The 26,331-nt window shown below is 42.1% G+C and overlaps 1 protein-coding gene across 1 annotated transcript in view; it reads right to left on the reverse strand.

The window, feature by feature from the left end:
• Positions 1–23,456, reverse strand: part of XKR4 (XK related 4) — a 397,062-nt gene extending 373,606 nt beyond the window's left edge. The window contains exon 1 of the mRNA XM_087420559.1: positions 21,737–23,456. Within this exon, the coding sequence (XP_087276685.1) occupies positions 21,737–22,542 (806 nt within the window). The 5' untranslated portion in view covers positions 22,543–23,456. The remainder of the gene's footprint in view (positions 1–21,736) is intronic.
• Between the last annotated feature and the right edge of the window lie 2,875 nt (positions 23,457–26,331).

The raw sequence follows: 26,331 nt of genomic DNA on the forward strand, positions 1-26,331 counted from the left end.
GAAGAACAAAACACTTCCCAGCACACAGCGCTCACCTTAAGTTGCTCACTTCCTCATCCCAAGTTACCACAAATGCAACTTTCTGCCAGAAACTGGGTTCTCTATCTGCATGAAAGGATTGAAAATTTTTTCTTCTTCTGTCCCTCCCTCCTTTCCTCTCTTTTTCTCTTTTTTTTTTAAGTTTTTCAGTTTCTATCACATAAGATAGAAGGGAGCTGGAATGGGTGTTCGGTGAGCCAATCTATAATATCCACTACATAAATGAAGGGATAAAAGAATCTCAGCCCCTACAGGTGTAGACTACAGACAAGGTCTGCTTCATGGGTGTGCAACCTGTGCCATAATACAAGGCCCTGCACTTGCTTTTAAGAGACACAAGGCAGATTTCATACACTGAGCAAATGCAAACACAGCTTGAAAACAAAAATGTATTTATTTATTGTAAGTTAAGTTGTTCATCTTGCTGTGTGCTAAAAACATTTTTTCTGTGAACTGCCTACACATGTTCTTTGCCCATTTTTAAAACGGTTATTGGCCATTTTTTTAATTGATTGATAAGAATTTTTATGTTAGGAGAAATAGCTCTTTGTCTATAATATGTAATATGTGTTGCAAAGATATTTATCCAGTTTATCATATGCCTTTTGACATGCTATCACAGCTTATCATAGCCTGTGTGTGTGTGTGTGAAAGGATTTTACCATATTAATGGACAAACCAACTTATTTGTAAAGAAATGAAAACCGGTAAGTGAATATTGCTAGGCAAATACTATTTCTTATGGCTCTCACACACAATCTGTAGCTATCTGAAAAACAGTTGTTAAATTGGATTTCGTTATAAGATGACATCAGGTATACTTATTTCTCCCATCAACACCATTTTCCAGGAAAAAGTCTTCTTGTTAAAACCTATAATTTATGAGTGAAATATCCTCATAGGAGTAAACAGAGGCTAGGTGTTGCCGTGAATGGCTGTCTGGCATTTGGCAGGACATTATTAAATACTTCTAATGAATTATTGAATATAGTATTTCAAGCATGGGTAGATTAATTATCATTGAAGAAAATGTTAGTGATCTTGCATTACACCTGGAAACCTCAGTCTAGCTTTCCAGTTAAACATAAGGATATTTAAAATGGTTTGGATGCTGTCTAAGAGTCAGAGGAGTAAACAGTAGAACCACAGTCGAATTTTCACGTTATCCAGATGCTGAAAACTCTTGTGAATCTCAACACTCTGATGCCACAGAAGAAACTGTAATAAAAATACAATTGCTTTAAAAGTTTGTGAGACTGCTTTGAAAAAGAAAAAAGCTAAACCACACTAATACAAGGAGACACCATCTCACGACCACTACTACTGTTATTAACAATAATGGGCTTTAAATCTCACAGCAGCCCTGGTGTTCAGAAAGGAGCTGAAAGGACCCTGGAGGATGGACCAATCAAAGCACCTTTTGCCCTGCCTTCAGGAGGAATTCAAGATACTCTGCAGGAACAAGAGGCTGGGAAGAAGGAATGCAGAGGCAGATTCTGCTCACTTCACAGGGAGACCTCAGGAGAGGGTACTGTGATGGGACAGGCAGTGACAGTAAGCACCAATGAATAGTGGAGGAGCACAGGGGAAGGGACCACATTTACAGAGAGGACAGTAGCCAGTACGGGAGAGGTGGACCCAGCCTTCTGAGCCAGGCAGGGGTAAGTCAGGGGAAGCATTTATGAACCATATACAAGTTAAGATTATGGCATTGGGGACAGAGAGGGGGAAGGAATATAGGGCACAATTAAAACAGCAGAATTCATCTGGCGTTATAGATAGTGGCAAAAAAAAAAAAAAATAGAGGGATTGCTGTGAATGAATGGACTTCGTGGACAGGCAAAAGCAGGTAAAAATGATGTGACGCTATCATGCCTCTTGCCATTTATTTTTGTCCAATCAGAAATGTTAAGTGTAAAATGTAGGTTTAAGGTCTAAGAAAACGGTGCAAATTGCATCTCTTGCTCACTCTAACTCCACAAGACAAAACAAGAAGGGGACCACCTGGAATAATAAATCACGGCTGTCACCAGGGAGCCCTGGGGATCTTCCCTGTGGGACACACACTGCAGGAGCGTATTATGCAAAGACAGGCTTCTGAGGCTGCTTCTGGGAAGGACAGCATAACCAGCAGGGCCAAAGCTTCTACTTTTTAGGGGCCAGGCTCGTCCTGGGTCTGGGATGGAAGGAACACAGTTTTCTCAGTAAGTAGCTGCTCCTGAGTTGTTCTCATTGGGAACCAATGGGCAAATTTAGATTATGTAGTGTCTGCAGGCCGGAGGCTCTGAAGTCCTGGTGGCTAAGCTCTGGGGTTCAAGTCAGTCCCAACTCTGCAGAAATCCAGTCCTTCCATCCACTGGCCTGATGCTAACTGCAAAATTCAACAGGGAGTGCACCAGGCATGCTACAAGGGGATGTCCCGGGCATCAGATACTTTTTAAAATCATGGATTAAATTCACAAATAAAATAGAACATAAAGAAATTAGGAATTTACCCATCTTTCACTAGAATAAAAATAAAGTCCTCTAATAATTTGCTGATTTTCATTCATTTAATCCACAAATATGTATAAAATGACAATGTGCCAGACACTATCCTATACACCAAGGACACTGCGGTGAGCAAATCAAAGTTTCTGCTCTCAGGAAGCACACATTCCAGAAAGGGCCAGCATTTACAAGTGAAACTAACCAGTGGGAGGCTGACAAAACCAAGAAGTGATCTGAATCAATAACTATATTCCAAAATAAGCAAGAGATATTATGGAAGAAGTGCAACCCAGCATATAAATAATGGGTTGAAGCGAGTTTCTAAAGGTGTTTTTACATAGACCTGATCCACAGCCTGCCTTGCCCCTCCTCTCTCATCCTTCCAGTTCATCTTCCTCTCACTTCCCTAGAAGGCCCCCATATGACACAGGAAAAGCCTCAGGTGACTGTGGGTTTAGTTAATTATTTCTTATACAGAAGAAAAGAAAGACAGCACTTTGCTGCAAGTCACAGCATTTAGACTAGAGTTCATGTGAACCCTATTTCTTTGTCTATTGCTACTCTATGTCATCCTTGTTTTTAATTCAGTGGATTTCAGAACTTTCATGTCTCCGTCAGGTAAAACTTTGTTCTTCCTTTCACGCACACAGTAAACTGATTCTTTAGCATTTCTTTGCTAATTCCAAAAAAAGAAATAAGTGCCCACAGACTGCCCATTCACAAATCCTCCCATTCTAATCAACAGACTTATATTTACACGCATGACAGAGAAGCAAAGGTCTCAATCCCTTTTAAAGCTAAGAGGCCTCAACCAGATAGAATGACTGATTCTGTTTAACGAACTTAGCAAATTTTTAGTGTCCTTCTCAGCCAGACAGCCTTACTAGAATCGTCATTAAGCGTCATGTAAAATTTTCAGTTTCACAAGAATTTGTATATAATTTTAAAACGAAAAACGTTGGCGATATGGAGACAAATTTGCGAACATGGATTGAAATGAATATTTAGGCATAATGCAAAGACACTTAACAATGATACCCAACTTGTTTCTATATAGTGCAAATGAAACAAAAAAATTATCTGATTATATCATTTAGGCTAAAAAGGATTAACACTTGTTGCTATCATTGAACAGATGAGAACAAAATTTGTAATTCATTATCCGCTTTTAAGAATTACAGAACTAATTCAGTTCAATTTTAGCTAATATTATAACAATGCAAACAAAAATTCTGACAAGGCCTTTTAAAAGGTAGAGAAACCAGTTTTGTGCCATTCATTTGTGTACACTCTCCAGTCAAGTCCAGTGGAGGCAAAGTCAAAGCTGAACAGGGGTCGTGACTTGGGCTGCGGCCTCCGCAGGGCCAGTGTGCAAGGCTGGGGCAGAACTCCACAGCATTTCAGAGGGGTGTGTGTTGCGCTTTTTTTTTTCCTGAAAAACAGGAAGTATTTACCCCATGGTTACATTTTTAAAGAAATAATTACCAAGCAAGTTCAGGAATCCATGAAAATCACTAATCCCAAAGGTACATTAAAAGAAGGCTAATTTTATTCTAATAGTTTTTCTTTTACCCATGTGAAACCAGAGAGTTGGTACAAGACCTCAATGTCTAGATGTCTAGCAGAATAATTTCATAAAGCTACTTAAATGCATCACTGAAATAACTGAAGTATTTTACTGGAATTTAAATTTTTACTATTTTACCCATTTCTCATTTCAGAATAACTATGTGACTTGTACTATAAAGCATAGATGCTAATCAGTAAACCACTCCAAAACTTTAGAGTAAATTTAGAACTTGTAACTTGGACAAGTTCATGGTATCTTAACTCTTTCTAGAATGACATTTTGTGCCCCAATTCACTAACTTTGTACCCTCAAACAAGGGACATTCGGCATGTGGTAGTTACTCAAAAGTTATTAAGTGTGGGAATGTAAAATGGTACAACCATTTTAGAAGACAGTTGACAGTTTCCTACAAAAGTAAACATACTCTTCCCACAAGACCCAGCAATCACGCTTCTTGGTATTTACCCAAAGGAGTTGAAAATTTATATCCCCACAAAACCTACACACAAGTGTTTACAGCAGCTTTATTCATAATTGCCAAAACTTGTAAGCAACCAAGATATTCTTCAGCAGGTGAGTGGATAAATAAATTGTGGCACATCCATACAGTGGAATATTATTCTGCGCTAAAAAGAAATGAGCTATGAAGCCACAAAACATATGGAAGAACCCTAAATGCATGTTACTAAGTGAAAGAAGCCAGTCTGAAAAGGCTATATACTCTATGACTCCAACTATATGACATTCTGGAAAAGGCAAAACTAAGGATAGAGTAAAAAGATGAGTGGTTGCCAGGGGCGGGGGTAACAGGGATGAATAGGCGGAGCACAGGGATTTTTAGGGCAGTGAAACTATTCTGTATCCTACTGTAATGGCAGACAGATGTCATTATACATTTGTCAAAATCCACAGAATCTAGAACACAGAGTATACTCTAATGTAAACTATGGACCTCAGTTAATGACAATGTATCAATATTGGTCCATCAACTGTATGAAATGTACCACACTAATATTAAGATGTGAATAACAGGGGAAATTGGAAGTGAGAGGAAGTATATAGGAACTCTGTACTTCCCATTCAATTTTTTCTGTAAACTTAAAACTGCTTGAAAAAAAATAGTCTATTAATTAAAAAATAAAAATTTAAAAAATTTAAAAAGTTGTTAAGTGAAGATATACTGAAATAAAAGAGTCTCAAAAGTACCTTCCTCTAAGAAATCTTTACTGAGCTAAGTGTCAAAGATGGAGCATTCACCACATCCTAAAGACCTGAATGGCCCGTTCCATTCAGGGAACGCTCCCTCACCTACAAAGGTCTTTCCCAGGTTGGAGTTCAGCTACCTACAAAAGAACAGAAGTTCATTTCCTAAAGTAAGAAAGGTAAATCCCACTGAAAGCTAAAATAGCATCTAGAGCCAAGAGAATTGAGGAAAGGGAGATTGAATTTACAACCAAATTCCTTTTAGGCTCAACAAGAAACCCACGTACAAAGAGCAGTCAGTCACCTTTGGCTCAGGAAGTTAATCAACAGGTTCCACTATCAGGAACCCCTAATTAACGTCTGCAGGGGAATTTCTTGGCTAACTGGTGTTGATTATAAAAGCAAACCCTCCCTCTGACATGCACATACGTTAATGCACTATTGTAAAAGTTCAGAGTACTTATTACTGAGTTGTCACAGGCCCATTAATTATCCGCTATACTGCATTTAGCTTTACTCTGGTAAATCTTTTTTAATTGCCCAGTCTGCATTTACAGAGCATCTTTATTTAACACACTCCCTACTCTGTTTATGTTTATGCCTTTTCCAATAGCTCATTAAATAGAGTTCTTTTTTTTTTTTTTTAATTTTTCCCCCAAAGCCCCAGTAGATAGTTGTATGTCGTAGTTGCACATCCTTCTAGTTGCTGTATGTGGGACGCGGCCCCAGCATGGCCAGAGAAGCGGTGCGTCGATGCACGCCCGGGATCCGAACCCGGGCAGCCAGCAGCGGAGCGTGCGCACTTAACCGCTAAGCCACGGGGTCGGCCCTTAAGTAGAGTTCTTAACCAGTACTATCAGAATCTTTAGCAAGAACCAGCCAAGCCCACTGAAGCGCTTTCATTTCACTCACATCATAGAGCATTTTAAGTTCCAAATATTTTTCAAGTCCATCTCTCACTCACATTTTCTTTTCCCTGCCTCTGACGAATGCAGGAGACTTCTTTCTCCAATATTTCCAGACTGTGATTCAATCTTTCCCAATGCTAAAAGGTAACTGTTTGAAAATACATATTGGAACCTGTCCCCTGAACCTCCATTCACTAACAGAATCAAGTCCAGATTCTTCAGGAAAGTACCCAAGGCCCTGGTTAGTTTGGCCCCAAACTCACAACTCATCTCTTGACATTCTTTCCTTCACATCTTCCATTTCAGCCCTTTACAGAGCACAGTATAACATGTCTCTGTTTCTTCTTTTCTTTCTGCTTGGAATTCCCTTAGGTCCCACTCAGATGTTACTCCCTTATGAAACCTTCCAGACCAAAGTCTCCCATCCCTCCGCCATCCTCCCAAAACAATCCTATTCCTGCCATTGCTGATGATGTATGCCCCTTTGAGGTGTAAACGGTTATAAGGAGAGACTCTTACAAGACAGTGAGCTCTTTTAAGTCAGGGGGGGCATTTCATTAATCTCGGTGTGCCCAGAGCTTGCACACAGTGAATGTGGATAAATATTTATAAAATGAATGAATGAAGGCATTTTCACACCAGAGTATCTGAGTTTAATTAAATCATTTCTGCTCTTTCTAGCATATCCTAACCTACACAACCACATGATCAGGCATATACATAGAAGAAAATCATGAGAAAAATAACAATGGTATAGATATACATGTTTCTTAGAACATACTACTTGGGATAAAAATCCAGTAAATAAGAACCCATTTAACGTCATGAACATTAAAATCATATTTGAAACCACTCAGTTTCTCTGGAAAAACTATACTTTGCAAAAATGTCATTTGAACTAAAAAAAAAAATGTACTGTATATACTGTATATTTTTCATGGAACGCTACCAAAAAACAAAAAAATTATAATAAGGCCCAGAATGCAGTTCACAAGCCCTTTCAAGGCAAGTCATATCCACTTTTGGGGGGCATCTTTTAAACAGGTACAGGGGAACTCTCGATTTTTAGAAATGAACATTTGGAATTGCTTTTACAAAAACTAGCTGTGCCTGATTCTGAAAATTTCACGTTGTGTGCATTTGAGAATGAATTTTCTAGCACTTACATACGCTGGGCTATTAGAGAGCTGGGTTCTGAGATAGGTCTTAGGAGTTGAATTTGAAGTTAAGTCACATAGATGTAAATCCTGCTGATCTCAGAGAGAGAGATGTGACTGACAGAGTGGCTTTGCCTTGCGTGCTTGTAGTCGAATTCATAATTCATGAGCATATGTGGGGTAGAATGCTAGTAGATGCTAAGCATGACTGCATGCAAAATGAGGATATAAATGCAGGTTAATTACATACTATTCAGGTGGGACTGGAGCCTACTCAGTATTCTTTAGTGCCATGCCTTTCCCAATGGAAATAACATGTATTTACCAGTAGATATCAGATGAAAGTGACACATTATGGATAAAATTGATCTATAGTTTCTGTGTTTGATGTTTGGTGTGAAATACCAATCCCAGGAATAGTTTATCAGAAATCTAGCCCAGGTCAACAAAACATGAATATTGTCCCCCAAGTGGATATCTTATAAGGCGTATAAAAAGAGTTAATATGTTCCATGTGGGTACTAGTTTTCATAGAATTATAGGGCTGGGAGGGACCTTAGAAATTATCCGATGTAACACCTACTCATCATTTTATTGTTGAGAAGTTTACAGCATAAAGTCAAGACACAGATCTGACCTCCCTTGGTCAGGTGTGTCTCTCCCTTTCCTGGCAATCAGAGGAAAATCCCATAATTGGTCTTAACTAATTCCCACTGACGTCACAGTAAAATTGGACTCATTGCAGTTTTCAGCACAGTTGCCAGTCTGAAAGGTTGGGAAATGCTTCTCCAAGTGGTTCTCTTGGATTAACCCTGGAGCAGTAAGATAGAGTGGGGACAGCACACGACGGGGAAGCTGAAGTCACGAATGTGAGTGCAGGTACTTGCTGCTTAGTAGCTGTGTGCACTTGGGCAAGTCTCCTACCTCCTCTGAACCTTAGTCATTCATCTTCAAATGGCAACAACAGTAATACCTACCTTGAGAAGCTGATGAGAAGACTGGATGGTTTACTATGAGTGAATGTGCTTGGCAAGCTACAATGGCACTTACAAAGATTTAGTCCTTACTGTCATCATGGAATACTACTTATTAAACCCCCAAATAAGCACAGCATGTCGCTAGGCCTTAAGCAAGGCAGGAGGCGGGGAAGACAATGGGCTTCACTCACATTAGGGGTTTCGTGTCCTAAAGAGTCAGTTTTTGCCAGCAGGTAATCTTATTTGCAAAATCCATGTACTCAACCTGCCTCAGAAGTGAAAGAGCTCACTGCCCTTTCCCTGGTAACTTTAGTCAGTTCCTATCTTAGCATTCAAAACATTTCACTTCACTTTGGATTTCCCTCTTTTCACTCCTGAAGAACCGAGCTCTGATATCTTCTAGAGCAGCTCTGTCCAACAGAAATATAATGCAAACCACATGTGTAAGTTTAATTTTCTGGTAGTCACATTTAAAAAGCAAAAAAGAGCAACAGGTGAAATTAATTTTAATGATACGTTTTATTTAACCCAATATATCCAAAATGTTACAGTTCAACATATAATCAACTTAAAAATTATTAATGAGGTATTTATCGTCCCTTTTTTTCACAGCAAGTCCTCAAAATCCCCTGAGTATCTGACACTTACAACGTACCTCAATTGGACCACATTTCCACAGCTCAACAGCCATGTGTAGCTAGTAGCTGCCATATTGAAAAGCCCTGTGGGTCTAGAGCCTGGCAGGGGGACCACACCCACTGATAAAGCTGACTGAGAAAAACTAACTTAGTAACTCTCCATGGAAACATGTAAGAAAACAATCATATCCTAGCACAGAGATGGGGGAAGGAACCCTAGCAACACAAGTGACAGCATAGCAATACCAGCTGTTTTAGGAAAGGGAAATTAGAAAACTAGTACTTTGAAAAGAAGCATTTCTGGGAAGGTTATCCTTTTCTATATTGTTTAGTGTAAAATAAGAAAACTGATAATAGATCTACACAAATGTACATCTTTTTTCTTTTCTTTTTTTTTTGTGAGGAAGATCAGCCCTGAGCTAACATCTGATGGCAATCCTCCTCTTTTTTTTTTTTTTTCCTGAGGAAGATTGGCACTGGGCTAACATCTGTGCCCATCTTCCTCTACTTTATATGGGATGCCGCCACAGCATGGCCCGACAAGCAGTGCATTGGTGCGCGCCCGGGATCTGAACTACTGAACCCCAGGCTGCCGCAGCAGAGCACGCGCACTTAACCGCTTGTGCCACCGGGCTGGCCCCTGCAAATATACCTTTTATAAGGCACATTCTCTTTATTCTACAATACAGACACTGACATATTTTGTCTATTGTTGAATGTTACATTTCTCAGGAAGAAAATAGTAAAGCATGAAGTCTGGCTGAACCATCTTATTTCTTCCCATGGTATAGCCTGCCTTGTGGGCCTATGGGTCACTGTGAAGACCTGAATTGCACAGAGTGGGTTGGTCATCAGAAATCTTTCCATATTGTTTTATAAACATACCCCCCCTAACTCTCGGCCAGGGCCTAGCCCTGCAGGCCTGGAGTCCTAGTTCCATTTTCTTCTATTCCTTCCTTAGTTCCTCTTTCCCCACATAGATACAGAGGCTCCTTGGTCCATCAGACTTCCGGCTGAAGGTGAGGGATTCCTGAAGCCAACCTCCCCATGCACCATCCCTGACTCCCCACGGTGGGGTGTCCTTTGTTCATCCTCATGCTGCTTCTTTTCCAGAAAAGTATAGATAAGAGTGCCACAACCAGTCCAGCTCCACCTCTCTAAGCAGAGAGGGCAATCGTTACGTCTTGGTAAGAGCTACCACTCCTGCATTCCTCTCCTCATTCTCTATCCTCAGTGCCTGGTTACTCTGAGCCCAACACTTTCCTTCGTGTCCACCTCTGTTGAGAAGGTCTGGTCCCTCTCTCATCACCCCTTGTCCGCTCCATCCCAAGTGACCCACTGGCATAAGGTCTGAGGATAGTATAAAACTGTGACAGGTGGGCAGTCAATGTGATGAACTATTTTTTGAGAGATCAGTTGCAAACAACAAAATCATAAAGTAATGGATTTTTAATAGATTTTACTAAAATCTTTTACTCTCTTTGTCAATGGGAGATTTCATATTTTTGCTTGTAATATTGCCTATAAGGAGGTTCCTTTGTGTGTATGTATGTCCCTATCACTGTTAGTTTCTAAGCACCAACTCACGCTATCATACTTGGTTAGATATCTTTGGTGAGAAAGCCAGTGACAATGTCTGAATCAACCATATTTTCCATTAATGTCCTTGGCCATTTCAGCTGAAAGGGACTCCTCCCTCCTCGGTGGCAGGAGTAGATGCTACTCGGCTTCTCAAACTTTAATATGCATACTCATCCCTTGGGGATCTTGTTCAAATGCACGTTGTGACTCAGTAGGTTTGGGGTGAGCCTGAGATTCTGCATCTCTGAGACACTTCCAAGAGATGCTGATGCTGCTGGTTGCAGATCCCACCTTGAGCTGCAAGGCAGTAGCTCCACGCTTAGCACACCATCACAGACTGATTTGGGGGGTATGAACATGACTTGGCTCCTTTCCTAAACAGTAAAACTTTTGAGAGCAAATTCTTTTTAATATATTTTCCTTACTGTGATTTTAAGCAGATGTTTGTGGAATCATGATTAAAAGGTCATCATTGTTCACTTATTTTTGTCACTGTATTCTCAGCAACTGATTACAGTGACCAAGGAGTGACGTAGTCACTGGGCTCCTAATGAATTTGCAGGTGTCAACAGCGGTGACTGAGCACCTGCCTGCCATCCCAGCCCCTTGCCCTCCCCTCAGTGGGATGAGAACCCAACCTCCAGTCTTAGGCCTTACTCTGAATATCTCACCAGCCAGAAATTATATAATGAGAACATCAATGAAACAAATTTCCCTTTAGTTTTACATTTGGAAGCACGAGTATCATGGTTTGCTTTCGCGATGCTCTTGATTTCAGATTCTCACCTACCTTTACTATTAGCAAGTCTGTTTCTGGCCCTTGCTTGGATTCCCAGGTTTTTAATATATTCCCATTTGTGATGATGTGCCTTGGCCTTGACCCTCTGGCGGCTGACTTCTTTCCTATTTCTGATCTGTGTGATAACACAGGACTCTCAAGTCAAACACTCTCAGACAAAGACCCCACTGGTGCCCTCAATATCAAGCTGATCCCATAGACTTGAACATTATCACAACTTGAGTTTTGCCTTCTTTGCCCCTATAACAAACTCATCTAATGGAAGCCTGGCCCGGCTGGTGAAGCCTTGCTTTAACTTTCCTGTGCTATGTTTTATAATGGGGGTCTGTACAATTTTCACACCCCTACTACCAAGGATTTATCCCACCCTCTTATTATGGGATAAAATTCTCCATTTTTGTTCATTTCTCTCATGGCTAAAATTTTCTTCCTCAAGCTAATAAATGCATGCCCTATCTATACCACCCTCCTCTCCTCTTAGCACATCAAAGAATGGGACTCAATGATAGTTTCCAGGGTACTTGGACATCCTTCCTTGATAAAAACTGCAGGTTTCCTCCCCCTTACTAATTTGATTCCAACTTTAAAGCAGGTAGATAATATATCCTTAAATAATTGTAACTATTTGATTACTTTTCAGAAGTGGCAACACAGCTAATATTTATGCTGTCAATAGGCTGATGTTATGTTACCTGTTCCAGTCTAGAACTCAATTTTTCAAACCTGACTATCACCAAATCAGGAAAAATCCCATAAGATATCTGTGACTGCTACTCTTACTAGTAGTACATCCCCTGGAAATATGAAACCCTATGGGACATACTTCCTAATTTATGTTATAATAACAGACCCAAGTATTGTAAATCACTTTGGAAAGTCTTCTGAAATTGACTTACATTTTAAAAAAAGATTGTTGGGGCCGGCCCAGTGGTGCAAGCGGTTAGGTGCCTGAGCTCTGCTGCGGTGGCCCGGGGCTCGCCGGCTCGGATGCTGGGCGCGCACCGACGCACCGCTTGCCAAGACATGCTGTGGTGGCGTCCCATATAAAGTGGAGGAAGATGGGCATGGATGTTAGCCCAGGGCCAGTCTTCCTCAGCAAAAAGAGGAGGATTGGCAGATGTTAGCTCAGAGCCGGTCTTCCCCACCAAAATAAATAAAAATTAAAAAAGATTGTTATTAATTTTACTTTTGTAAAACAGGAAATTAATGAGTTGAAAGTCCATCAAAACAAGAGAAGCCTTTACAAATCCCTTGCCCTGCTTTCCTCAAGGATCATTTCTTCATTGTTAACCTTACATTGATACAGTGATTATGCCATGAACTAATGATGGAGGCTATGGGGGAGAATTTTGTTACTGTTACTGCTGCAATGGCTACCTTTGTTTTTTGATTATTGACTCTTTGCTTACTGAAAAAAGACCTGAAAAGCAAAGAATTCAGCCCAAAACTGATATCTTTATTCATGTCTATTATTTGTGCTGCAAAAAGAGGAAGTCAGACTGCTTTTTACAGGATGAAATCACCCAGAAAGGCTGTTCAGAAAAGTGACTTTGTCCTTCTTAAATAGAGTGTACTTGATGGGAAGTCAAATCAAAGTCGTCTCAAGTCTTGTTAGACTCATATTCACTGTAGATCCCACTTTTTCTCTATATGCGTGATTTTCTCTTTGACTAATCCTCACCAACCCCACACACTGCCCACTGCTCTGTTTATATAAAAGGATTCCCCTGACAGGAAAACAGGGCATGTGCATAAATTAAACAAAAGAAGCAGAACTGATTCAAACAGCCTACTTATGAATCATGAAGATGAGAAAATAGTTTGACATACTTCAGATAATGTTAAAATAAATGCTTAAAATTTTTTTTTTAATTTAAAAATCTGAAATGTTGTCACGGGGTTGAAAATTGGGGTTGAAAATTGTTCAGCTTCACAACAGATCTCTAACATCCTAGAGATCCAGGTAATTCTCATCTAGGAAAGGTTAATGCAATGCTCTCTTCTTCTAGTGGAGTGTAACATCTTCCTATTCTTTAACAAGTACAAGCCTGATACAGTATCTTTGTACAGAGTTTAAATTCAATTTCTAGCATATTAAATCTGTGACAGTGTAACCCAGGAAAAGCTTTTAATTTAAAAGCAAATCTTGCTCTGACAACAGCCTTCTCATTGACATAATGGATAGTTCTTTTTAAGCCCATGAAGCATTGTTCCTATTTGCTAATCATAGCACTCCAGCTGTGCATACCTCACTACAGAAAAGGTAGATGGCAATTTTGGCTTCCCAAGTTTATATGGTATATATTTTAGAATTAGTGAAATGGAACACTTTTAATATCAGCTTCACATATTTAGATATGGGTTTTAAGGAAAATTGTTTCATTAGATTATAACTAAAATTTGGAAATGACACAAAATAAGTTGCACTACACAAATAAGCTTAAGATTCCCTGCTCATTTACGAATAATACCAGTTTCTGGGGTTTAGACACTAATATTATCAACTCTGGAAAACCCCCTGTAGATCCCCTTTGACTTACATGACCAGTAACGGTGGCCTTAGAGGAACATACAGACTTGCTGGTGTGTATACTCTGGGGACTGGGCAAGCAAAAAGAATTTATAATAAGAGCAGGACCAGAATTTTAGACCTGGAAAGAAACTTAGATATTATTTTTTGACCAATCACATCTCACAGATAGAAAACTAAGATCCAGAAGGAGGAAACTGAAAGAAGGTTCACTTTGTGGGGACCAGAGTGCTGTGCGGCATTATCGGCACATGTGTTGCACACGACACAGAGCAGTTAGTGACCTGCTGGGGTCTGAGCTACTGAGCAGCCAAAGCATCGCTTCTGACTCCCCATTTAGTCCAATTCCCCAAAGGACAGCTGTCTCTCTAAATAAGACCCATCGGTGATATTCTAACTCTGACCTTATACCTTAATCCCACAGTTAGAAGAGATCTAATGGTGTCCCTCAGACCACCTCTTGCCTCTAGGCAACTTTTGAACTGATTTATTTCCATTTTAACCCTCCTTTAGTTTCTCTTGCAATCAGTAACCTGTACTAGTTCTGTACATAGACTAGACACGGAATTAATGTTTTATAGTGATAAGAATTATGGTCATGATGGTGGCAATGGCAGTAATAGTGGAAGCTACAAACTTTCTTTGTGTAGACAAATAGAAGCCCTCAAAACACCAAAAATCATTCAGTATATAAGTATATTCTCAGACAGCCAAGTGTAGGTAAGAATTAAGTGAAAAATATCTATCCCAAAGCTTCCCAGTCTGACTTTTCTATTAGCAAGAATAGGAATACAAAGCTGGGCTTCTAGCTGCATCTGTCTCAGAGGATAACTAGTACTTTCTGAAATTTAGCCCCACTTCCCTAACACTAGTAATCTAAAAAAGAGCTGGGTGATTTGTCATATATTTTCGAGATAACATTGCACATTTTCTGATTCACTGTACCATTCGAAACTCAAGAAGCAACCAAGCAGCAAGTTCAGCTACACTCTCACAAAGAAGAAAAAATAATGCCCAAGTTTCATTTACAGGTCAGTAAATATTCACCGAGCATGTTCTTATACATGAGTAACTTCATGAGGACTTATGCATGGTCTTCCTTCCCAACTGGCCATGATAACAGTTACCAACCATCATATAGCAGGAAGGAAGTCACTTAGTATGTTGGTCAGAATTATGCAATGCCATTCAAGACAATATTTCCTGTTGAGAATTATTGAATATGTTTTTCCCTGAAATCCATCAACATATTACAACTATTTTATAAGATTACACCTGGTAAGCACTTTCTCATGACTAGCACCACACTGCACCTTATATTTGATAATGCATAAGAATAATAAATCCGATTCTAATTCCTAGTCTTGCTTCCATAGGCTTAGTTAGTGTGCCATTCAAATTCTAAAGCAAGTCAAAGAAATGTGCTAATCAGATTAGTCAGCAAGTCCATATAAACGGGGATCATTCTATTTATCTGCTACTCAGTGACTGGTGCTATTTAAATTCATAGGTAGACTATTTCATTCAAACTGTAAAATATAAAGCATATTGAACAGTGAGTTGTGTACTTGGATATTCAAATATTAAGGAATTTTTTTGTACCTAATTCAGGTATATCTACCACATAGATTTATGCATAAATTACTCCAACTCATACAGAAACCCAAGTAAATGCACAGAGGACTACTTGTGTGTGGATTTATATCTGTTAGCTAACTGAGAGATTTAAATACCAAGCCCAACATTCAAGGATGTTGTATGGATTTGTGATGCTCCAGGGAAGATACTGGGTCCATAAACCAATGAATAGATTTCAAAGTGACACAACTGCAATATTTCAAGCAAACTCCTACTTCTTTTATCCACAAAAAAGCAAAGGTTAGTCCACTATGTTTGAAGCAGCATGCAATGATAGAAATCATCATAAAATCTCAGGGCTGGAAAACGATCTAGTTCAACCCTCTGTATGAGAGTTAAAGTCTCTTCTACTGCAACTCTGCCTACAGTTTTCCAAACTATGCTTAGACACTCCAACGACGCAGAACTTGCTGTTTCTGTGGAATCTTGCTTTATCTTGGGATCTCTTTGACTACTTAAAAAGTTCTTCCTTGAATTAATTCAAAATCTCTTCCTGTAGGTCTCATCCATTTTGTCCCAGACGGTTCATGCAAAAGTCAACTGCCTCTTCCAGATCACCATCTTTCAATACTTACCAGACAGCTCTCAAGTTTTCAGGCTTCTCTTCTACCTAATCATCCTTGGTCTCATCAACCATTTTTCAGGTTCCTTTCTTCCTTCCCATATCAATATTAAATTCTAGCCTAGAATCTGTGCAGAACTATGTGACCTAAAGAGGAAAAGATTTAACATTCTGTCTCAGTTTCCACATAGGCAAAATGAAAGTGTTACCTGAGGGTCGAATAAGAAAGAAGACACGGAAGCCCTCAGAAGATTAAAAAGTGTTACAAAAATATAAGGAACAAGTTTCTAAGGACTAGGAAACCTAAATTTCAATAAGGTGAAGACCACCATATCCTAAAGAAAATTTCTTCAAAAAGTAACACAAAATACAGTTTTGCCAAGAATTTACTTTAGTATAAATACAATTAAAAATTTCAACCAATCTGTTCTTTTGAAAACGAACTCTCCCACCATGTTGGGCCTATTTATATGCCCCAATTACATAAAACTCAATCCCCTTAAAATCAATGAATTTTCATAAATGAAAGAGAAGACTGAATTAGAGGGGAATTGATGACATATCCCCTGAAACTTTTAGCTTTTGCCATTCCTTTGGATAAAGCAATGTTTTAACACTTTTGTTAACAATCCCTCCCCACTTATAATCCTTCAGTGGTTCCTCAATGTCTTCAGAATAAAATCTGAATTCTTTTCCTTGTCCATCCCAACTGATTCTCCAACCTCATCTCTAGTTAGTATCTCTTACTCACTCTCTATTCAAAGCACACACTCAACCTGCCTTGTTCTTTCTTGCCCGGCTGCCTTCACGCATAATCACTTCCAAGGCTCTACAGCCAACGCCCCTCTCTATTCAGAGAGTAGATGTTCTCACCATTAAAACCTTTGCTCAAACATCCCCTCTTCCAGGAGTCTTACCTGAACCACTAAGGTGGTTTGAGTCTCCTGTTTCTATCATAGTGCTTATTTCCCTGTATTGAAATTGTCTGTTCTCTTTTCTGTCTTTCTGATCAGACAGTAGATTTCTTGAAAGAAGATGTGTATTTTATTCATCTTGGGATAATTAGTAACTAGCACAATGCCTTGCACAGCATAGGTCTCAAGATATGATGAATGAACAAATTAATTAATCTGTATTAGAGGGAGCACAAATGCACAAAAAACGATCATTAAATCAACTCAGGAAAGGGCGCCAATCTTGCCTGACCTCTATCAGAATTCAGAACTAACTCAGAATTGATAAAGTACTTTTTCACTAGACGAACATATAACCTATGTATTCTCTATTTTCCTATCCATTCCTTATCGCTAGAACCTCGTCATCATTTGCAAAGCACTTTTCACTTGTTCACATACATGATGCCATTTAATCATTAACTCCACTACAAGATCATATTACTCAGTTGGGACTTAATGGAACAAGCTCAGCATGTCCTAACAGTGTAGTAAGAGGAGCACTGGGCTTACAGTCAGAAGATCTGAGCTCAAGTCCCTGTTCCGCCATTTAACTACTGGTATGTTGTCAGAAAGATCTCCTAACTTATCTAAACTGCAGCTCCCTCTCCCACTTTGCCATCCTTAGTGAAGGTAAATTGTCATTTTTATACATTGTTGTCCTTCTTATCCAAGTTGGCATTTGCAGGTAGCTAACTGAGCCAGAAAGAGCATAGACTTTAGGATAAGACAGGCCTGGTTTTGACTCTAAGCTACAAAACATAATAGTTGGGTAATCCTGTGCCTCTTATTTAATTCCTCTGAGCCAGTTTTCTCATATATAGAGATACTAATGATTTCCTCTTTGGTGACTGTAAAACTTAGATGACATAAGGAGTATAAAAACATTTTTAAAGTGCCATATAAAATTGTTGTTATTATTATTTTTGTTCAGCCAGGTTTAAGAATAGCATAGAACAGTATTTCTCATATCACTACAAGAGTATTTAATAGATATGCCTTTAAAAAGTTATTGACAACTGCACATTAGCTTATTAAAGGCTCTGAAAAGTCTTGCTGTAGAGAGATCTGTTTAACTCTGTTTAACATGTCATTTTCCCAGTTTATCTGAACATGGACACACATTAATACCTCGTGCAATGTCAAGCATGAGAAGAGCAGAAAAAGCTGTTCTTTCACCCCATCTTCCTCACATGACTCTTATAATAGATATTCAGACACAAAAACCAGAATAGTAAAAATACCATCCATTGATTTATTGTTGGCAATGTGCCTATTTGCTAGAAAACAACTAAATACATACACACATACACAGGAGAAATTCAGGTAGAATTTTAAGAGTGAGTCATAAATTCTGAAGGAAGAAGACATCTGGATATAATTGATCATTGGTATGAAGACTAAAAACTGTTCTGATGGGGCATATGTGATGCTCACTGGTTGAACTGCACTCTTAGTAACTTCTGGAATTATATGAAATGAACAAGAAAGAAAAGTAGTTTCTCATTCATTCACAGGCACAGTTCCTTTAAAGTCATAAACGCTCTTTTCACATGGTAGCAAAAGTTCACTTCATTATTTCAAATGGCTCTTTCTTAGCATCAACTCCTGTGACTTTAAAAGCTGCCAGTAATTTCCCATTAGTAAACAGTAATTAAAATGAATATGTATATTTGCTTTCAGCAGTTGCATTTGTAATCAAAGTATGAATACGTGCAGATCTTGTCCAAAATAGCTTGTTCAGAAATAGCTTGTTCAGAAATAGCTATTTCTGAATAAGCAAACACTTTGATGTTATTTCAAAGGATTTTACCTACAGAAAGCTTTTAGAATCTGGCCCTTACCTAAAATAACTAGAATTTCATGGAAGTACAATGAACAGTTACCAACCTAGCTAAAATCTATTTTATTGATCTTAGAAAGTAGCATGTTAAAAACGTGAATAATGACCTCTGAGCTTTGAACCATCCAGTACCCTGGTGTCTGCAATACTTGTGTACAATGCATTGAAAAGAAAAGCTAGAGGAGGCAGAGGAATGTTCCTAATTTAGGGAATCATAGTAGTCTAACATAATGATCTAATACAATAATCTGAGATTAATTGCATTACACCAGCTTATTATCAAAGATTATCTACCACCCAGGTTCCAATCAAATATTCTACACTCAGAGAAGCTGAAACAATTACAATGCATCTGAGTGTTAAATTTCATGAACTTTCTGATCCCATTTCAATTTCTTGCATTAGGCTAAAGTTTTTTTTTTTTTCTCACACATACTTTATAGAGAGAAAATGAGGCTGATCTTAGATCATGCTTCCACCAAGTTACTCCACCATCCACCAAATATCTTAACTAGGATCCAAGAACAGTTAGATTAGATCCTTCAGATTTATATATTAAACATGTTATCCCCAAAATGTAGACAAATATCTGAAAATATTTACAATACTTCCTCCTAGATGACCATGCGTTAGCAGAATAAACTTCAAAACCTCTAAGGAAAACATCGTATAAATGCTTAACAAAAAGGAGCCATGTGTGACCATAGTTTCTCTGGGGTTGTGTAGGTTAACGCATTTGTCTGACAGCCTGTGGTTTTCCTTCTGCATTCAACCTCACCCTTCTATTCCCCCTCCCCCTTGATAGCTTTCCTGTATGGCCAGTTCACCCAGTGGCTGTGGTCTCACTGAGATGTGTTTAGGCCCTTTTCTTTTCCTAATTATTTCTCACTTTCTGCATTGTATACCCTGAGATATTAAACATCATTTTGAACCAAACATTTTTCAATTGGGAAAATGCTTGGTTTAGAAGGTCTAGTAAACACAGCTATAATTAAAATGACTTCTTCACTTCACAGAACTTGATATCAGATTTTTCATAAAGCATCAAACCATAGGAAACATGGATAGTTCTTCAGCTAATAGAATTGAGAAGTGTTTGCATTATTTACATAAATCTAGAAATTTTAAAAGTGATTGAAAGTAAGTGATTTCCAAATCCTGTAGAAAGTTTGCAAAAGGTAACACATAGAATGTTAAGCATCAGGTACCACATTATCAGATTAAAACTGATAATCACATGCATCCTAGCCACTAAACAGTTTCAGTAATCAAATCAAGCATTTGAGTTCTTCATCTAACTTGAAGAAGAGCTTCAAGCTATAAGTCTTCACAACAGTCAACCATGGGAAATATAGCTATCACATTTAACTGACATTTCAAAAAGTCCTCTGAGTCCAAACTATGGAGGCTTCCAACAGCAGTTTGTCTGACTGCATATCATAGATCACTTTCCAGAAAGTATCTGCTTGAAAAAAACAAAAGTTTCACAATTTGAAAGATCACTGTCTATGGAAATGCTCACCCTGCTTTACAGAGCAATGGTCCCGGGAAGGCTTGTAAAATAATCACACTTGCTCTTCTCAATGAAAACACTATTGTTCACCATAAACAAAAAGAAGTTATTAGTTCTATTCTACAAATTCTCTGAGTTGTTTCCACATGGAATATCTCAGCATAGTTAACGACTTATAATGTCTTTTATCACAAAAATAACTACAAATGAAATTGAAAAGGATACTGGCACGGCAGAATGTAGCCCCATATCGGTGCACTCGCTAGGAAGTTTCCTCATTTTACTTATACTACACACCTACTAAGTCATGTTAAACCAAAAAGCTCTGGATGTTAGCATCTAAACACTTCCACACAAAGAATTTTTATAGACAAAATATTGCTTCAAAAAGCTATTAAAAAACATGTGAAAGTCGGAGGAACACATTCTTGAGTATATTGTTTCATTATATTCCTAATTCCAGGCAGTGACTGTTCAAATGATGGTTCCCTCTGCCCAATGAGTTTAGCCTTGTATTCCAGTTTGTAAGTGGAAGTGATATCTGCATAAAAAGACTTAGTGGATCAGATGACAAGGAGCAAAGCAGTCAATGAAGATGCCAAGTACGATTCAAGTTAACAAGTGCAGCACCTCTTTTCCAAGTGTTCTTAGTTATATGAGAAACCAGATGCCGGGATATTGCAAGATAATCAGAAAGTGTACCAGAAAAGTAAGTCTAGGTCCCATAAAGTCCTTACTCATATTTGAAGATAGATATAAATATAGGTACAGATACAGATAGTCTCTAAAAAGACAAGCCGTGTCTTTACTAAGCTCTTCATTTGGAGCACAGTACTTCTCCACCAGTGATCATTAAAATGTGAGTACTTTTGAGCAGCAACAACTCCTATCTAACTAGAATTAACAATTTTTCTCCGGGAACAAAAGGAGCCAGCCAAATTGCAACATATATTTCAAATTCAACATAATAAAAAGGGATTTTTAGAAGATGTGACAGGAATCTTCTCCTACTCACTGAAACAGTATCACTGAAAATGGGAGGGGGAGGCGTCGTGGCATATAAAGAGAGAAAAGCCAGTGAAGCAGAGTGGGGGGACAGAAGGGATGAGGTGATCAAAACCACTTTGCTGCCTTTCCCTTGTTTCTCACTTCCCTCCCACCCCAGGTTGTGATCACAAATTCAAAAAATGCAAAACCCAGCTAAAAAAAAAACACGGCAAGAGTGTGACTAGGGTTACTACCACAGCCACGCTAAACGATATTCGCGCAAAAGCAAAGCAGTGAGGATGTAGTAGCAACAGCAGATCTCCCCCTCCCCCACCCCTGATACGGTACCTCCAGATTTGCCCGAGCTGCAAGATGTGGATGAGTGACTGCAGGAGCCAGATGCAGAAGGAGCAGGACGCAGACCTGTGTTTGCCGCTGGCTCGGGTGGCCCCGCTGCTGTTGCTGCCGCTGTTGGTGGCGGCGATGTTGCTCTTGCTGGCGCTGGATGCTTGCCTTTGCGGCGTGGAAGGACGAGCCTCGCCTTCCGCGGCCGCAGACCCACTGCTGACCATGGTCTTGCAATCGGCTCCAGGCTGCCGGCAGCTGGAGGCGGCCGCGGCGCTGTCCTCGGTGCTGAAATCGTGCACAAACCAGCGGAAGCTGAACACTTGCACCGAGAGCGAGCCGAGCACCACGAAGAAGAGCGTGAGCCCGAACCACCAGCGCTGGCCGCGCAAGTAGTAGTCCACGGCGAGCCAGATGTCCGTGCCCACGTCCGCGAAGTACACGGCCACGGCGGCCAGGATCCAGAGGCAGTCCCACAGCGAGTAGCGCCGCTGCTCCCTGCCCAGGCGCAGGCACAGCGCCGCCGAGCCCGCCCCGCCGCCGCCCGGGCCGCCAACGCCGCCGCCCGAGCCCCCCGAGCCGCCGCCCGAGCCGCCGCTCCCGGAGCAGCAGCAGCAGCAGCGCGAGCAGCCGCCGCCGTCCGGGCAGCAGCCGCCCCCAGCCGCCTCCTCGTCCTCGGCTCCCGACCCCGACGGCAAGCCCGGAGCCAAGCCCTGCACCGACCCCGAGTGGTCCGAGTTCTGCAGCGGAGTGAACGCCACGTCGCTGCTCTTCTTCATTTTCAGCCTCCCGTCTGACTTAGCGGCCATGATGCCTCCAAACCGGAGAAGAGCCTTCCTTTATCTGACACCTTTCCCCGCTGTCTCCTCCTCCCGCCACCTCCTCGCCTCGCCCCGGCTTCCCTCCCCGGCGGCGCGGCTCTCCCTCCTCCTGCTCCTGCGCCGCCTCGCCCGCCGCCCGCCGCCGCCCGCCGCCCGCCGGGCTGGGCGCTGGGCCGGGCTAGCGGTGCGCCTGGGGCCGGCAGGAGCGCCGCCTGGCTGCCTGCGCGGAGCCAAGCTGCTCGCGGCGCCCAGCGCGCGCCCCTGCCCGCCGCCCGCGCTCCTCGCCGTCCCGGCCCCGCGGCTGCCGCCCGAGCCGCCGCCGCCGCCAGGAGCAGGAGCAGCAGCGGCCGCCGCGGCGCTCCTCGGACCTGCACATTCCTCTCCTCCCCTCGCAAGCGCTCCCTCCTCCCGCTTCCTCTCCTCCACCAGCTGACTCCGAGGGAGAGGATGACCTCATCCCTTCTCTTCCAGCTGCCGCCGCTCCCACCCCGGCTCGGGAGGGGCGAGGGAGGAGGAGGGCCCCGGAGGAGGGGCCGGGACGAGAACCGCGGCTAGGGTGGGGGTGGGGGATTGGCCGATCCCGGGGGCCAGGAGGAGCGACCGAGAGGTTGGAGGGAGACGGTCGAGGGCCCCAGCTCACGGGATTTCGGAGAACGCTAGGTGGACTTGACCGACACTGGGGGAGGGGCAGGAGGGCGCAGAGAGGAGGGGTCCCAGCGTCCAGCCATCGCGGAGGTCGAAGAAGAGTGGGCATGGGCGGGTGCGGCGGCGGCGAGGGCTGGGGAAGCGCAGGCCGCTTTGTATTCCGTTCTGATCTGCGGGTACCTGGAGAACGACCGGGTGTGCAGCTGGGAGACTGGGTTTAACTCGGACGCCAGGGCCCCGAACGCTGGCAGCGGCAGGGGGTGTGCCCGGCCTTGGAGAGCTGGGGAGTGAGAGGGCGTGCAGGGCCCGCGGAGGCGCAGAGCGGAGCGCTAGCCCCGGGCCGCGCGGGCCGCAGAGAGCGGGCGGATCCGCCGGGAGCCCCGCGCCCGCGCCCTCGAGGGAAGGAGCCGGCCGCCCGAAGGCTCCAGGCTTCTCCGGTAGGCAGGAGCGCCCTGGCTCGGCAAGGTGAGGAGGCGGCTCGGCCGCCCGCCGCGGCCCGGGCCCCCGTCGCCTGGCCGATACCCCTCACCGGCTCTCCGCGGCCGGGAAAAGGCCAAGCCAGGAGGAGCGGCGGGCCAGGGGGGCCAGGCGGGCCGGGCGGCGGCCCTCGGCCGTACCCTCCAGCTGGTGGGGAGCGCAGCACCCCTGGCGGCGGCTCGGAGGGCCGCGGGGCGGCGGGGCGGGGCGGGGCTGGCAGCCGCTGGAAACTGAGTGCCGGCCCGCGGGCGGGGCGTGGCGGAGCCGGGAGCCGGCGCACCTCCCTTACTCCGAGACAAGAATTGCCTTCTCTTAAAGCTATAGGAGTTGCAGACTTAATGTGTGATCCCACAACTCCAGAGATGACTCGAATAAATTAAATCTGTGATCAGAGTGGTTCACCAAATTAGACAGAGAATATAAAATTTTTGCGGCTTGAAAAGATTCTTAAAAACCCAATATATATAGTATCTTTTTTTTTAAATAAGAAAACTTAGTCTTTGATTTGTCTCACTTAACTATTGCAATGTAAGAGACAGAGAGTGTAATTCTTAAGTTATACTGTGACTCACTTGTTTTAAGACCGGAGGGAAGTGAGGCAACACGCGTTACACTGCCGCTAAGAGCACCAGTTGTGGTCTAAATCTGGAGGCAAAACATAACGCCCTCCCCCTTCTCTGTTGTAGACAGCAGGCTCCGTCTGAAGTAGTGTATGTGCATTCTTAATCAGTAGCCTTAGGAAGTAGAAGTGCCCCAAGTTCTCTGCATGTAGAAATAGCCACCCTTGACATCTTGTGCTACAGCTCATCTGCTATTTTAGCACCAACCTGGACAAAGTGGAATTTGCCCCAGTCCTCGATGCATTGTCCTTTATTCTTACAGACTGTGCCTTACTTGGCCTTTGCCTGACAGTCTATTAGGAAGGTGTTGGGCCACAGAGCCCATAAACATTATATTGTTGGTGGTGACTGAGTTGATTCTGACTCCTAGTGACCTTGTGTAGAGCACAGTGGAACTCTGCCCAGTCTTTTTTCACCATCCTCTCACCTTCAGGCAGTATATCAAAGTTCCACTGCTATTCATAGGGTTTTCGTGGCCAATTTTTTCACAAGTGGGTGGCCAGGTCCTTCTTCCTAGTCTGTCTTAGTCTAGAAGCTCTGCTGAAACCTGTCCACCATGGGTGACCCTGCTGGTATTCAAAATACCAGTGGCATAGCTTTCAGCATCATGGCAACAGGCAGCTGCCACAGTGTGACAACCCACAGACAGTGGTGTGGTTCCCTGACCAGGAAACAAACCCAGGCTGAACCCAGGCTATGGGGGTGGGAGCACCAAATCTTAACCACTAGACCCCCAGGGTTGACCCATAAATATTACAGGACATGTACAAATCCAGTATTTCTAGCAAAAGGCATGGCCAAGTGGTGAATGAGGGTCAGTGCAGAACCACTGAGCCAGTGAGGATGCCAGGCAAAGGGTGTATTGTTCAGTATAGCTTTAAAATTGGACCTTGGAGTAAGAAAATCCTTTTTTGGAAGACACTCTAGTTCTATTTCCCCAAAGTCCAAATCTAAGATTCCATCTCCAGGGCACTACAGCTGATCTTACTTTGTGCCAAACCATTGGGGAGAGGAATGATCTCTTAGGTAACTGGGTCCTAAGGGATAGAGTGTATTCTCGGTCAAATGCAGCGCCTTAAATTGCACCAGGTGTGAAAAAGCCCTGCAGAGCATCAGGTCTTGAAGGCCTGGAGCTGACTGAAGGTTCATTTAGCGCAGGGATGTTTCTGATTTAATCGTATCCTCTGCACCTAGCATAGTGCCTGCAGAGACTATTTGCTCAATAAATTATAGTTGAATGAATGCATAAAGTTATAGAAAAAAATATTCCACAACAGGAAGAAGGCCACATTCTGTACTAACTGATGTTCCCATGGAAACATAGGAATTATGAGACTTATCCTGTTCTAAAAAAGAAGTAACTAGTAATGGTTTCCTTATTAATACATTTATTCAGAACTGTTTAGACTCTTTAAAGTTTCTGTCTGAACCATCTCTGGAAAGTGACAGTGGAAGTTAGTGAAGGGAGTACACAAGTAGGAGGTCAGAGGATGAGCATTCACATCCAGGTTCTGCTACTTACTGGCCCCATGATCTGGGCAAATTGCTTAATACACTATGAGGATTAATGTGAGGATTAGATGAGATAATGTATATTGCTGGGCTTTGTATACAATATTGTTCTCAGGAGTCTCTAACCCTGTAAGTCTATTACTTACATCTCAGGGTGCAGATTTTAATATCACCTGCTCTCTTGTAATCACTGCACCTGTCAAGGCAGATGGAGATAATGGTGAAGAGCTCAGAGTTCAGGCTCAGACAAAGGTATCCTTGGGCATCTTATGTAAGCTCTCTGGCCCTCATGTTCATCATTTGTAAAGTAGGAATGGTAATGATCTGTAGCATCCAGTTTTGTTGCCAGGAATAAATAAAACAATGCATGTAAACTGTTTGACATCGTGTCCAGCACACTCAACATACAACATTCTGCTAACAGTCTCCATGTTTCTTCCCCCACCTCATGATTTCTGGTTTAACTTTAAAATTTGTGGTTAGCTAGTCAACTCTCCCTAAAACGAGATTTCCTCAAAACGCA

Source organism: Ceratotherium simum, chromosome 31, assembly GCF_057802395.1.
Source record: "Ceratotherium simum simum isolate JZ-2026a chromosome 31, ASM5780239v1, whole genome shotgun sequence".
NCBI classification, from domain to species: domain Eukaryota; kingdom Metazoa; phylum Chordata; class Mammalia; order Perissodactyla; family Rhinocerotidae; genus Ceratotherium; species Ceratotherium simum.